The sequence below is a fragment of the Narcine bancroftii genome, chromosome 2 (assembly GCF_036971445.1).
Source record: "Narcine bancroftii isolate sNarBan1 chromosome 2, sNarBan1.hap1, whole genome shotgun sequence".
Classification (NCBI taxonomy): Eukaryota; Metazoa; Chordata; class Chondrichthyes; order Torpediniformes; family Narcinidae; genus Narcine; species Narcine bancroftii.
The window spans coordinates 75,286,793-75,302,714 of record NC_091470.1 but is presented as its reverse complement, the minus strand read 5'-3'; the positions used below and the strand labels follow the sequence as shown (position 1 = coordinate 75,302,714).

The following is a 15,922-nucleotide window of genomic DNA, read 5'->3' as shown; positions in this document are numbered from 1 at the left end:
TCTCAATCCTAAATGGTCAGTGCCTTTTTGAGATGATGACCCCATGTTTTTGACAACTTAAAAACATTCTCATCAAACCCTGCAAGAAAATGGTGCATTCCAACAAAATCAACCCTTATTTTTTCTGAACTCTAGAGCACAGATATGGTTTGTTTAATTGCTTCTCTCAAAACAAAATTCCTCCCATGCTCCCACTACCCTACAAGAATAAATCTGGTACACCTTTTTGTACTTTTTACAAGTACGTTTTTCATTAGCTCAGGAAACAATATGTGGACAATAGTGCCCAGTCTCACAACACCCCTATGTAATTCCATCAAGACTCCTTACAATAAAAATCAAAATACCGGCTGATTGCTTGCTGTCACCTGCACACTTATGTGATTCATATAATGCACACCCAGGCCCTTCTGAATACTACATTTTGATCTAGTTTTTTTTTAAACTATATTTTCTAGCAAAATAGACAACTTCAAAATTATATTCCACCTGCTGTGTCATTGCCCACTAATTTTCTCTGTCTTTTTAAGTCATACAGCACATAAATAGAGCCTTTGCTTCACCAAGAACACATTGGTCATCAAGAACCCACTATATTGTTCACCTATCAATTCTCCCAGATTTTACTGTTCACCTATTTATCAAGGGCAATTTACAGCAGCCAATTAAGATCTCAACCCATGCCTTTGAAAATATGAACCAGAAAATCTGCAGATGCTGAGGTTTAATGCAATACACAAAAATGCTGGAAAAACTCAGCAATAATGTCTCTGGAGGAAACTGCAGCACTGGTAATGTGTAGTTAATGAGAAATGAAGGGGAGGATAAAATGAAATTATAGTAGGGTTTGTACAAATGGGTGCTTGACAGTCAAAGAGAATTAGCAAACTTCATTCACACAAACTCAGGTCAAGATTCAATTTATTGTCATAGTAATAAAAGTGTCATATTACATGAAATTTCTTTTTGCCTGCTGCAAGGCAGACAGATTTGCCACCGGCAGAAATTGCCTAAGCCCCTCTTGCAGTTCGACTTGTAGTCAGTCATAATTAAACCCAGGTCACCGGAGCTGCAAAGCAGCAACTCCACAGCTGCACCAGTTTATACCTTCCTAAAGCTTCTGTTCATTCTCCACACATTTTGTTGATACAAAGGTGGGTACCAAAATTGGAAATATGTCAGATAATGAACAAGTGGGTTCCAGCTCTAATCCCAACATGAATTAACCTGCAAACATCCCAATTTAAAAGTGACCTGTTTATCCTTGATTTGCTTCCTATCTGCAAACTTATCCTTACCACTATACTACCCTCAATACTGCATGTTCCAATTTTGTTTGATAACCGTGTTACATGAAAAAAAAATACAAATTTATTCCCTTATTGATTCCATTAGTTACAACAGCAAAAAAAAAATCTCAGCTGATGCAGAGCCACTGCCTGAAACATTGATAACCCTTTACCTCCACAAATGCAATCGAGCAGCTTTCTTCCACCAGTTAATTTTGGCCAATTGATCTGGGCAATTGTACCAAACTTGCTCACCCAAATGAGCATTATGCTATTTTGGAAGTGACATTGAAGAAACAATTTCAGCCCAGTCGCATCTAACACACACATGTGGAGACACAAGACTGAACATATTGGAATCTAAAGAAAAAAAAATGCTAGAGGAATCAAATCAGGGAGGAAAATAGTCAACATGTCAGGTCAAAACCCTTCTTCAGGACACAAACCTCAAAGTAAATACTCTGCCAAATATGCACTTCCTGAATCAGAGCTGCTGATTGATTACTTATCTGATAACCTATTATAATCAAAGATAAGGAGGTGAGAAAAAAACACTATTCTTTTGCTGGGTCAAATTCTGTTAATCCAAGTATTGTAGATTAAACAACAATTGCTAGAGGAACATAGTGGGTCGAGCAACATGAATGGAAGGCAATAGTCATGTTAATGTAAGGAGTCAATAACACTGGAAACATTCAGAGGGGATTCATGAAATGGTGGCCACCAATTGTATCCATTTTCTTAAAATGAATGCTCTCAGGCCTGTTTCTTTGGCTTGGCTTCGCGGACAAAGATTTATGGAGGGGGTAATAGTCCACGTCAGCTGCAGGCTCGATTGTGGCTGACAAGTCATATGCGGGACAGGCAGACACGGTTGCAGGGGAAAATTGGTTGGTTGGGGTTGGGTGTGGGGTTTTTCCTCCTTTGCCTTTTGTCAGTGAGGTGGGCTCTGCGGTCTTCTTCAAAGGAGGTTGCTGCCCGCCAAACTGTGAGGCGCCAAGAGGCACGGTTTGAGGCGATATCAGCCCACTGGCGGTGGTCAATGTGGCAGGCACCAAGAGATTTCTTTAGGCAGTCCTTGTACCTCTTCTTTGGTGCACCTCTGTCACGGTGGCCAGTGGAGAGCTCGCCATATAACACGATCTTGGGAAGGCGATGGTCCTCCATTCTGGAGACGTGACCCACCCAGCACAGATGGATCTTCAGCAGCGTGGACTCGATGCTGTCAGCCTCTGCCATCTCGAGTACTTCGATGTTAGGGATGAAGTCGCTCCAATGAATTTTGAGGATGAAGCGGAGACAACGCTGGTGGAAGCGTTCTAGGAGCCATAGGTGATGCCGGTAGAGGACCCATGATTCGGAGCCGAACAGGAAAATGCCAGATTCCAACTTTGTTTACTTTAGAGACATTGGTGTTGTAGTATTACCCTATATTTTCTAGAGATGCTGCATGACCTGCTGAGTTTCTCTAGCACCTTCGTGTATTGCACAAGTCCTAGCTCATCAGGATTCTCTTTGGAAATTACTTAGGCTGCTACAAGAAGAATTTAGGTGCACCTGCACATTGCATTTTAATTTATCAAGGTTAAGTCAAATTTATTGTCATCTGATTGCACAAGTACAACCCAAAACAGCGTTCTCCAGTCCTTAGTGCAACTAGTATTCATATGTACAAATAAATATAATTTTGTAAATAGGAGAGTCTCAGATAGAGTGAGCAGTTCCTTTGGTTGTTCATCATTCACAACACTGCCCATGGGAAAAAGCTGTTTCACAGTATGGTGGTGCTGGCTCTGATATTCCTGTATCTCTTCCCCAATGGGAACAGTTGAAAGATGCTGTGTGCAGGATGGTAGGGGTCCTCCATGATTTTGCGCACCCTCTTTAGACAACGATCACAGGTCGACGGGGGGAGGGGGGGGGGGAAGGGAGACTCCAGTGATCCTTTCTGCCACGCTTATGGTCCTGTGGATACATTTCTCTGCAGCAACTGTACCACACTGGATGCAGCCGGCCAGGACACTCTTGGTGGAGCTCCTGAAGAAGGTTGACCGGATGGTAGCCAGTAGCCTTGCACGTTTCAGTCTTCTCTAACAAATGAGAAGTCCAACAAAAAGAACATAGCCTGTCCAGGTCAGTAGCAGAACATCAAGCGTAGTCATACTGAGCACCGTTGCACCTTAGGGCTAGTGCCACTCGTATTATTTCCATCAGAAGGAGGGAGAAGTGACACTAGTGGACCCTGGTACTCCAATCCATCATGCATGCACCAGCTGGGACTTGTGTATCCAAGCAAGAAACATGGCCGTGCACAGCCAATGGACCGCGAGACACTGCATTCAACACAAGTGCCTCCTTTCTCTTTTCCCCCACCCCTCCACCCCCAACCTTTGCTGGGAGAGTTCTCTCACGTTAGCCCTGCATGTCCTCCATTTTGGAAATGGCCACCCAACTCAGGGACATGTGCTCAGCCTGCTGCTGTTCATGATATGGACTCAACTGCACCTCCAGATTCAGCTCCAACGGTGTCAACAGGTTTGTAGATGATGCATCTTTAGTTGGCCTCATCAACAATGAGGAGGCGAGAGTAACAACCAATGTCTCAATGTGAACAAGACTTCAGAGGGACCAGGGGCAACCACCCTGCACTATAATAGTTCAATAGCAGGGAGTACCAAGTTCTCTGGAGTTCACTTAACCAACTACCGACCTGGACAGACTATGGGTTTTTTTGTTAGAAATCCCAAAATCCAGTTACAGAGAGGGGTATTTACTCCCATTAAGAACAGTTTCTCCACCAGCCTCTGGAGAATGATCACATTAAATGCCAAGTTGAAGTCAATGAACAGCAGTTTGGCGTACGAGGCATTGTTCTCCAGATGGGTCAGGATGGAATGAAGGGACAAGACTACAACATCATCTGTGAAATGGTTTCTTCTATAGACGAATTGAAATGGGTGCAACGTCACTGGGAGGAGCACTTCGATGCTTTCCATCACCAGATGCACAAAACATTTCATAATGGTGGAAGTCAGTGCCACAGGGCAGTAATCATAGCCCTGAGTGAGCCCCTTTCACACCCCAACCCTCCTAGGAAGCAGGTAAACTTCAGTACCCAGTTAGCCCTTCACACTGGACCATGATTTACCTGGTTCATCTGGATCTCTTGGATCTAGGAGGGGGGGGGGGCCCACCTCCACCAGTGACATCACAAGTGGCATATTATGTACTCACAGGGGAATTAAATCATAACACAAACAACGCACATAAGCTCAATGTATAAAAACCATGGGAAAAATCTACCACAGTGGGCTTCAAATGATTCAATTTAGGACAAACCCTCAGACCAGCTTAACAATAGAGTATAACTATTTACATAGCATTACATTGTATTAGGTATCATTAGTAATCTTGAGTTGAATTAAAGCACAGCTCCACCAGCCACACCAACTGCAGTTATATTCCACACCAGCCACAGTCGGAAATATACCTGTGTTTTATATCATCTCAAGATTATTTATAATACTATCAGACTGACACAAGCACAAATGTTAATCTGAGTAGACCATTCACACCATCAGTGATTAACGAGTTAACTCAGCCAGGCTCTGATACTTTCTCTCCACCTCCAAGAGTTAGAGCTCAGTACATTTTTACCCGCCCTTAGTAGGACCTTTTCACACTGCCCGCTACAGATCCACTAAATTGGCCGGATCAACTCATTTTACTTGGCAGTATGAATGAGGACTGTTATGGTCACCCCTTGGGTTACCAGGATAGTGGGGTGGGTGGGTAGGGGGGGGCGACCGCTGCAGCAGCCAAGGTGGGGGGAGGCGACCGCTGCAGCAGCCAAGGTGGGGGGAGGCGACCGCTGCAGCAGCCAAGGTGGGGGGAGGCGACCGCTGCAGCAGCCAAGGTGGGGGGAGGCGACCGCTGCAGCAGCCAAGGTGGGGGGAGGCGACCGCTGCAGCAGCCAAGGTGGGGGGAGGCGACCGCTGCAGCAGCCAAGGTGGGGGGAGGCGACCGCTGCAGCAGCCAAGGTGGGGGGGGGCGGCGACCGCTGCAGCAGCCAAGGTGGGGGGGGGGCGACCGCTGCAGCAGCCAGGGTGGGGGGGGCGACCGCTGCAGCAGCCAGGGTGGGGGGGGGCGGCGACCGCTGCAGCAGCCAGGGTGGGGGGGGGGGCGGCGACCGCTGCAGCAGCCAGGTTGGGGGGGGGCGACCGCTGCAGCAGCCAAGGTGGGGTGGGGGGGCGACCGCTGCAGCAGCCAAGGTGGGGTGGGGGGGCGACCGCTGCAGCAGCCAAGGTGGGGTGGGGGGGGCGACCGCTGCAGCAGCCAAGGTGGGGTGGGGGGGCGACCGCTGCAGCAGCCAAGGTGGGGTGGGGGGGGCGACCGCTGCAGCAGCCAAGGTGGGGTGGGGGGGCGACCGCTGCAGCAGCCAAGGTGGGGTGGGGGGGCGACCGCTGCAGCAGCCAAGGTGGGGTGGGGGGGCGACCGCTGCAGCAGCCAAGGTGGGGTGGGGGGGCGACCGCTGCAGCAGCCAAGGTGGGGTGGGGGGGCGACCGCTGCAGCAGCCAAGGTGGGGTGGGGGGGCGACCGCTGCAGCAGCCAAGGTGGGGTGGGGGGGCGACCGCTGCAGCAGCCAAGGTGGGGTGGGGGGGCGACCGCTGCAGCAGCCAAGGTGGGGTGGGGGGGGCGACCGCTGCAGCAGCCAAGGTGGGGTGGGGGGGCGACCGCTGCAGCAGCCAAGGTGGGGTGGGGGGGCGACCGCTGCAGCAGCCAAGGTGGGGTGGGGGGGCGACCGCTGCAGCAGCCAAGGTGGGGTGGGGGGGCGACCGCTGCAGCAGCCAAGGTGGGGTGGGGGGGCGACCGCTGCAGCAGCCAAGGTGGGGTGGGGGGGCGACCGCTGCAGCAGCCAAGGTGGGGTGGGGGGGCGACCGCTGCAGCAGCCAAGGTGGGGTGGGGGGGCGACCGCTGCAGCAGCCAAGGTGGGGTGGGGGGGCGACCGCTGCAGCAGCCAAGGTGGGGTGGGGGGGCGACCGCTGCAGCAGCCAAGGTGGGGTGGGGGGGCGACCGCTGCAGCAGCCAAGGTGGGGTGGGGGGGCGACCGCTGCAGCAGCCAAGGTGGGGTGGGGGGGCGACCGCTGCAGCAGCCAAGGTGGGGTGGGGGGGCGACCGCTGCAGCAGCCAAGGTGGGGTGGGGGGGCGACCGCTGCAGCAGCCAAGGTGGGGTGGGGGGGCGACCGCTGCAGCAGCCAAGGTGGGGTGGGGGGGCGACCGCTGCAGCAGCCAAGGTGGGGTGGGGGGGCGACCGCTGCAGCAGCCAAGGTGGGGTGGGGGGGCGACCGCTGCAGCAGCCAAGGTGGGGTGGGGGGGGCGACCGCTGCAGCAGCCAAGGTGGGGTGGGGGGGGCGACCGCTGCAGCAGCCAAGGTGGGGTGGGGGGGGCGACCGCTGCAGCAGCCAAGGTGGGGTGGGGGGGCGACCGCTGCAGCAGCCAAGGTGGGGTGGGGGGGGCGACCGCTGCAGCAGCCAAGGTGGGGTGGGGGGGCGACCGCTGCAGCAGCCAAGGTGGGGTGGGGGGGGACCGCTGCAGCAGCCAAGGTGGGGTGGGGGGGGACCGCTGCAGCAGCCAAGGTGGGGTGGGGGGGGACCGCTGCAGCAGCCAAGGTGGGGGGGGGCGACCGCTGCAGCAGCCAAGGTGGGGGGGGCGACCGCTGCAGCAGCCAAGGTGGGGGGGGCGACCGCTGCAGCAGCCAAGGTGGGGGGGGCGACCGCTGCAGCAGCCAAGGTGGGGGGGCCGACCGCTGCAGCAGCCAAGGTGGGGGGGGGCGACCGCTGCAGCAGCCAAGGTGGGGGGGGCGACCGCTGCAGCAGCCAAGGTGGGGTGGGGGGGGACCGCTGCAGCAGCCAAGGTGGGGGGGGGCGACCGCTGCAGCAGCCAAGGTGGGGGGGGCGACCGCTGCAGCAGCCAAGGTGGGGGGGGGCGACCGCTGCAGCAGCCAAGGTGGGGGGGGGCGACCGCTGCAGCAGCCAAGGTGGGGGGGGCGACCGCTGCAGCAGCCAAGGTGGGGGGGGGCGACCGCTGCAGCAGCCAAGGTGGGGGGGGCGACCGCTGCAGCAGCCAAGGTGGGGGGGGCGACCGCTGCAGCAGCCAAGGTGGGGGGGCGACCGCTGCAGCAGCCAAGGTGGGGGGGCGACCGCTGCAGCAGCCAAGGTGGGGGGGGCGACCGCTGCAGCAGCCAAGGTGGGGGGGGCGACCGCTGCAGCAGCCAAGGTGGGGGGGGCGACCGCTGCAGCAGCCAAGGTGGGGGGGGCGACCGCTGCAGCAGCCAAGGTGGGGGGGGCGACCGCTGCAGCAGCCAAGGTGGGGGGGGGCGACCGCTGCAGCAGCCAAGGTGGGGGGGGGGGGCGACCGCTGCAGCAGCCAAGGTGGGGGGGGGCGACCGCTGCAGCAGCCAAGGTGGGGGGGCGACCGCTGCAGCAGCCAAGGTGGGGGGGGGGGGCGACCAGATCCGTGATCCATGGGACATTAAACTCGCACATACAAAGGACGAGAGAAATCAACGGAAGGCCCGACGACCTGAAGAGATTGGAGGGGGGGGGGGAGGGGGACTGGATTAATTATCACTCGCGAAGCCCTCTCTCCTTTCGCCCAGTTAGGATACAGGTCCAAGCGGCGGCGGCGGCCGCCGACACTTACCCGGGGAGAAGCTGCTCCCTCGACTCACGCAGAACGGACCACCTGCCCGCATTTGAATTCAAACCGCCGGCTTCCTATCCTCCTCTCTCATTGGTTCCCGACGTGAGCGCTTAGCCAATTGGAAACCTCCCCAACAAACAGTCACCGCAGCCGGGAGGGAGGGAGGGAGGCAAACGACGCGATCGCCTTCCACAGCCGGCATTATATCTGATGGGAACAGTCTTTCCGCCGAAAGGTTTGGGAGTAATGGTTTAAATTCCGGCATCGACCTTCTGGGTTGGTTCGAGGGCGAGGTCGCGGTCGCCTCGCGCCAAGTCGTCGGCTCGGTGTGGTTTCCGAGCTACTGATCTGGGAGTTGGTGGACGAGCAGGTACTTCTCCCCGTCGAGTGGCGCTTGTCAGGGAACGAGTCGGAGTTGAGCGAACACCTTCAAAAGACAAATCTCAACTGTGATTCAGATGGTGACAGTTCTCCCCCCCCCCCCCCCCCTCCCCTCCCCAGGAAGTGCTATTATGTCTCATTACAGTCCAGTGCTTTGAATATCATTCTGTGCTGAGGTGCCGTCTTGTGGATCAAGGTTCGGTTTTGATGGTTGAGGAAAAAGTTATGCCTCAACTGCAACTGCAACGGTTTCACGGGCTTATTTGCTCTTCTTGGAAGCTTGAATGGGTGGGCAAAATGACTCGTGTGCTTCCTGAGTTTTATGACATTGACTGTACTGTGTTGGCTAGAAACACCTTTTGGAGCACCCCAAGGTTGTGAAAAACACCGAACAAATGGATTGTGTCAACGTGGTTTGGAGTTTACAGCCGGACGCAAGAGGACATTGAGAGCACAATCTGTCAAGAAATGGAACTGTTCCACTGATGATGCTCTAACCTATCCCTCCACTCTGTCCTGACCCACCTGGAGATAACACCTTGTATGTCTGGCTTCATGGACGTTCACTCACTTCAGCTTGCATTTAATACTACTGTAGCTATGGCTCTGCGGAGCCTATAAGCACAGGAGAAGTTATAACCGAATGCATGTTAACTCAGACAGAATGACACAAATCCCTGCTTTATTGGGCTCACAGTCCTGCTTTTATTCTCAAACTGAGGGGCGTGGGCAAAACCCCTTCAGTACTGAATGGTGCTTTACTTGATAGGCCAGTTAGACTCCTTTAGTTGGAGGGCAGTGTTGAGGGTCTCGTGCAGCCTGCTGGATCGTCGCATTCGTCCTTCATTTTGTGAAGCACCCTGAAGGGACTGCAAGGGGCCGTCACCCTATCATTCCTCAGAGGCTGGTGGAGAAACTGTCCTCACCAGAATGCATCGCCCCTTTGCATAACTGCATTCTGGTGTTCCTAACAGAAAGACCGCAGTCTGTCAAGGTCGGCAGCAGAACATCATGCTGAGAAATGGCGCACCTCAGGGCTATGTGCTCAGCCCGCTCCTGTTCACGCTACTGACCCACGACTGCATCTCCAGATCTAGCTCCAACAGTGTCATCAAGTTTGCAGATGACATGACAGTTGTTGGCCTCATCACCAACAATGATGAGTCACCCTACAAAAAAGAACTGGAAAATATTGTGGAATGGTGCGAGAATAACAAACTAAGTCTCAACATTAACAAGACAAAGGAAATGAATGTGAACTTCAGGAGGACCAGGGACAACCATCTTCCACTACACATTAATAGCTAGGTAGAGTGGAGAGTACCAAGTTCTTTGGAGTCCGCTTACAAACATCTTCTCACTTGTCAGGAAGGCGCAAAAGCAACTGCACTCCCTGTCCAGACTGAAGCGGGCAAGGCTACCGGCCACCAGCTATCAACATTCTACAGGAATTCTATTGAGAGCATCCTGGCTGGCTGCATCACAGTGTGATATGGTTGCTGTGGAAAATTGGATCGGAGGTCAATCTCACAGGACCATAAGAGTGGCAGAGAGAATCTCTGGGGTCTCCCTCCCCCACCACCCTTATTCCCCAAATTGAAATGATTTATCATTGTTTGAAGAGGGCTTGCAAAATCATTGAGGACCCCTTCCACCCTGCACACAGCATCTTTCAGCTGCTCCTGTTGGGAAGGAGATACAGGAGTATCAGTACCAGAACCACCAGGCTAAGAAACAGGTTTTTCCCATAGCAGTGAGACTGCTAAATGAATGTATTAATTGTGTACACAAACCATCTGAGACTCTACTATTTATTAAACAATATTTTTTATATATTCATAAATACAGCATATGCATCATTTGTATTATGTTTTGGTGTGTGCTTGTTTTTGCACTGAGGATCGGAGAACATTGGGTTGTACTTGTACAATCGGATGATAATAAACTTGATTTGACTAAAGGTCCTGGAACTATGACTATGTGTTCCTGACTGTCCACATTGACTGCATCCAATGCTGTTGATGAACCTGAGGTGGAAGGATGGTATTGCAGTTAACTCTGCAGCCTAAGAGCTCCAGGGTCCCAAGTTTTAATGAAGGAGTGGAACTGAGAGGATTGCTTTGCTGAAAGTCAGCAAGAAACAATGGGCTGAATGTCCTAGTTTTATGTTGCTCAGCCTGGTAATTTGTTGATTTAATTGCTTTTCCCAAAAAGCTAAATGCTATTTGAAAGTTCACCTCTCTACTTCATCCAAATCTCTCATTTAAAACATTTATTAATGGTCCTGGTTCAGTAAGAAGTTTCATTTTTTAAAAATATGATAAATACAAATCAGAGAAAATTTTTTAGGGGTGTTGGGAAAGAATACATGATTGGTAGGAGTTGCATAGTTGTTTCAAAGAGGTGGCAAATCCTGATGGACAGAAAGGCTTTCTAAGTACAGGCATACTCCGCTTTATGAATACTCATTTTACGAAAATTCACTTTTACAAAGAAACCTGTGTTCGCTAAAGAAATTTGAATGTGTTTTGGCTTTTATGAAAATAGACTCCAATAGTAGTGAATGGGTCTTTGCTTTATGCCATTTTGACTTACAAAAGGTTTCATACGAGCGCTCTATTTTTGTAAAGCTGGGTATACCTCAACATTTTTCTCATTGCTATGAATTTCTTCTGAGGGTTTTAATGAGTTGCTATTTCATTCAAACAAGAGTTTTTCTGTTATAAAAAGCATTGTTGTATCAATTTTACTTAAATAAAGAATATATTGCCAAATGTTTGTGAGATACTAATGATTGCTGGTTTGATGATAATGACCATACTTTATGTTCCCCTTTATGTTATGCTTCTATATGCACTGCCTGAAGACAAAAGGGTAAAACACAATTCGGATATTGAGGTAAACCTCAATAGACACAGGGATATTTTACTTTATTTTTCAAAGAAATGTAACTTCATTTGACAGGTTCATTTGTTTGTGGGAAAGGAGGAACTGTGAATCTTTTTTGTCATAATGAACACCTTTGCATTACAAATGAAATTATTTGGAACTAGTTCACATTGAGCCATAATTTCCTATTGCAATAATGAAGAAGCTAATGACGCCAGTTGCTTTTAATATGCGCAAGCAACCTAACAACATCACACAATGGGGAAGTTATGGCGCTCACCACCCACACAAAAGGTGAACTGGGTCACGGGATCGTGGGCAAGTCCATGGCAAATCTGACTGTGAGCACTCTGGGTGCTGGGCAAGCCCACAGCCTGGCAGCTGATGTCACAAAGGTCCCAGGAGCCACAAATGTCATCAGGTTCCAAGGGATTTAAGTGCATGTGAGAATTCTATTAAAGTCACTTAGTTCAACTCACTTTCGACTCTCCGTGGTCTTTCACTCATTGTGTGCCCAGTGCGACTACATTGGTGACCCCAGTGGTTCAAATGGCATTTGGACTCAACAATGACTGACCCAAGTATGCAGAATGCACTTTCACTGAAATTCCCGACTTTCTGGACCTTGCAGCCGCAGATCTGGTTTGAACAGGCTGAAGCCCGATTCCAGGTCAGGCAAATCATCGGGGATGCCACAAAGTACTACTATGTGGTTGGTTCACTCAACCAGGAAATAGTAGACTGCATCATCGACTTCCTACACCAGCCACCAGTTGTTGATAGTTATGAAACAATCAAGGCGCTCCTGAGTCATACTTTTGGCCACTCACTGTGAGCACACAGTACAGTTGCTCCACATGGACGGTCTAGGTGACTGTGCACTATCAGCCTTAATGAACGAGATGGTGGTGCTAGCATTCAACCAGATGCCAGAGAAAATCTGTCTCCTCGTCGCTGACAATGATTTCAATGACCCACACAAAGTAGTGCCCATGCAGATATCCTGTGGCACATCAAGCAGCATGGTGGGGCCTCCATCGACCAAGTTGCTGCATCACACCCTAAGGCCCAGGCCTTCCCAATGCCACCAATGAAGCTGGTGAGGCCTGCAGCAGGGAGCGACCCCAATTCAGACTATTGGTGTTTTTACCACCAAAAGTGGGGTTCAGGAGCCCACCATTGCTGCCCACCCTGTCCTTTTCCAGGAAACACTGGGCTCATCCAACACTAATGGCTACTGCAGCTGGTTTCCGTGATAGCCTCCTTTACTTATGCGACCGACACTTCGGGCGAAAGTTCCTCATAGGCACAGGGGTGGAAGTTTACATCTTTACCACCGCCCCCAAGCCACGACACACGCACTATGAAGTCTGTATCAGTGCTCTCCGCTGCCAACAACAGCACTATTTGCAGGTATGGCACACGAACCATCCCACTACAGTTTGGTTCCAGGCATTTCACCCGGTCGTTTATACTGGCAGCAGTGTCACAGCCTTTATTGGGTGCAAATTTCTTTCGGGTGCAATTCCTCCTAGTAGACCTCAAAGTACAGCACCTAGTGAATGGCAAGATCTTCCAGACCTTCTCACTTGGTGAAACCAAGTTACTGGCCCCACACCTGGACTCTAGGACTTTGTCAGGCAACAAATTTGCCAGAGAACCACCGGAGTTCCCGAACATTATTATCAGAAGCCCATAAGCATAGTGTACAGCGCCACATTCCCACTCAATGACCACCACTACGTGTCCGGGCACACAGGCTCCCACCCATCAAACTCCACCTCGCCAAGGAAGAGTTCAGGAAAATTGAGGAGATGGGGATCATCTGGTGCTCAGAAAACCCGTGGGCCTCTCCACTACACATGGTGCCCTCATCAGCTGGAAGATGAAGGCCATGCAGCGACTATAGAAGAATCAATGATGCCACCACATTCAAGACCTTGCGGCCAATTTGCATGGGGTACGCACTTTGTCCAAGGTCGACCTGGTCCGCAGAAATCACCAGATTCCCGATGACCCCAAGATGGCCCTTGACACCCCGTTCAGCCTATTTGAGTTCTTGCCTTTTGAAATCAAAAACTCGGCACAGATGTTCCAGCGGCTCATGGGCTCAGTGGGGCATGGCTTGGACCTGGATGATCACCAGCCGCTCACACCAAGAGCATTTGACGCACCTGCGCCAACTCTGCCACGGTCTGAGTGAATATGGTCTGGCAATCAACCCTGTGAAGTGTCAGTTCGGGCTGTTGGCCATTGATTTCCTTTGGCACCACATCAACCGGCATGGAACAGTTCCCTTGCCAGCAAAACTCGAGGCCATATGCCAGTTTTCTAGGTCCAGTACAGTCAAGGGCCTACAGGAGTTCGTAGGCATGATCAACTTTTACTACTTTTGTGCGCTATTAGAATCAGACACACACAAGGTTGACTGTGTGGTGAATGTCTGCCAAGCTGCCTGTCTCCCCCCCTCTGGCGAGCCTTGCTGTACTAACATCGGCTGTGCATTATCTCTACTGTTAAGGACACTTCCCTTGGATATAACTGTATATGCATCTATTGTCTTTCATTACTGTACCATGAGTTTCTGCTAATAAAAGCCATGATTATTGTTTGACCACATCATCTTTGTTTACTTCATCAACTGGCACTTCAGACTGTACAACAGGCTTTAATCCACAAAGATTTCCACAGAGGCAGGCTGGCTGTAGCTGCAGTAACTCTGAGAGACTTCGGAGGCCGGCTTACATCCCGGAGGGTGATTGACACCCAACCAGGTGGGGCTTGATCCATTCAGGTCAACTGATTGACAACCGGCCAGCTGTAGTTCTGTCCCCTTTACTCTCCTGCAGGTAAAGAGGATTCCTCCTGCAGTAGTCCAGTGGTGTACCACCACAACTACCGATTCCTACTGTCATTGGCCCGAATCATGCGACCCTTGTTCAGCCTGATGTTCGGCAAGGTCAAAGAAATCACCTGGGACCAGAGTCAGCAGTGGCTTTCAAGCAGGCCAAGGATGCCCTTGCAAATGCCACCCACCTGGTACATCCATGGTTGATGCTTCTAACTCATCATTTAGCAGCATGCTGGAACAACTAATTGAGTGTCAGTGGGAACTACTCGCATTCTTCATCCGCCACCTGTGACCCCGGAGCTGAAATACAGCACCTTTGACAGGAAGCTACTAGCCCTCTACCTCGCCATCTGGCACTTTCCATATTTCTTGGAGGGGCAGGAGTTCACAGTCTTCTCACAGACCACAAACCCCCTCACCTTCACATTTACCAAAGTGTTGGATCCACGTTTGGCACAGCAGCAACACCACATGTCATACATCTCTGAGTATACCACCACCATCAAACACATCTCTGGGAGAAATGACGTCGTGGCTGACACACTATCTTGATCCTCCATCCACTTGGTGCATTCCCTTTCCCAAGGATTGGACTATGCCACCTACCACACTGCAGCAACTTGAGGACATCCCATCAGCCCAATAGTCTGCAAGCTCCTCTGACGTGTCCACTGGCCAACCCCGGCCCATTGTTCTAGCCACTTGGAGGTGTCACGTTTTTGATGCACTACCTGGTTTAGCCCACCCATCCATTTGGGCAACCATCCAACTGGTGGCAGATAGATTTGCTGAAGCAGGTTGGGCACTGGACCACGACATGCATATATTCCCAGAACTCCAAAGTCCCAAGGCACGTGAAAGCCCCTCTTCGTCCCTTCCAGCTGACGCACAGAAGATTTGAGCACGTCCATGTGGACATTGTTGGTTCGCTGCTGGTCTCCTGGGGGGCAAGGTACCTGTACACTATGGTCGACAGGTTCACCAGGTGGCCAGAAACCATACTGCTCACTCAAACATCCATGGAGTTCTGCGCCATAACCCTCGTTGCAAGCTGGGTTGCATGTTTTGGCTGCCTGCCAACATCACCTCAGACAGGTGCGAGGGGTGGAGGTCACAGTTCATGTCCAGCCTATGGTCGGCACTGGCACAGCTACTTCAGACCCAGCTGCACCACACCACGGCTTACCATCTGCAGTCCAACTGTCTGGTAGAGCGTTTCCACTGGTACCTGGTCGGCCCTGATGGTGCACCTCCGAAGCCTGGATTGGGTGGATGAGTTCCCATGGGTGCTTCTTGGCATCTGCACAGCTCTCAAAGAAGCCTTAGCCATGTCTTTGGCAGAGTTGGGAACGGCGCCTCACTGATGGTTCCAAGCGAGTTAGTGCCAGCGGCCCATGGTACAGAAGACACCCGCAGCAGTGCTCACATTAGAGAGAAGGTAGGAACACTGACTCCTGTCCCAACCTCGTGCTAGAGCCCAAAACTTTCCTTTGTCCCCAAGGACCTCCAGGACTGCGACTATGTCTTCATCAGCAGGAGCATGCACTTGGCTTCACTCCAGCAGTTGTACAAGGGCCCATACAAGGTTGTGCATCAGAATTGAACCACATGCATCCTGGACGTGACTAGTCATGAGGAGACCTTCAACATTGACTGCCTCAAGCTGGCGCACCTAGACCTGGAAAACCTTGTGTCTGCCACCCCCATGCCGACTAAGTCAGCCATCCAAGAGGTGTTGGCCACACCTCCTAACGCTGGTTCTAGCTGGGGAGGGGGTTATGTCCACTGGCCAACCCCGGCTCACCACGCC

At 51.7% G+C, this 15,922-nt stretch overlaps 1 protein-coding gene across 4 annotated transcripts in view; it reads right to left on the bottom strand.

The window, feature by feature from the left end:
- Window positions 1–8,065, bottom strand: part of bub1bb (BUB1 mitotic checkpoint serine/threonine kinase Bb) — an 89,467-nt gene extending 81,402 nt beyond the window's left edge. For 2 of the 4 annotated variants that reach the window (XM_069917125.1, XM_069917126.1), the window contains exon 1: window positions 4,405–4,432. In XM_069917125.1, the coding sequence (XP_069773226.1) occupies window positions 4,405–4,430 (26 nt within the window). In that variant the 5' untranslated portion in view covers window positions 4,431–4,432. The other 2 variants (XM_069917127.1, XM_069917128.1) reach the window with 2 other exon arrangements.
- Between the last annotated feature and the right edge of the window lie 7,857 nt (window positions 8,066–15,922).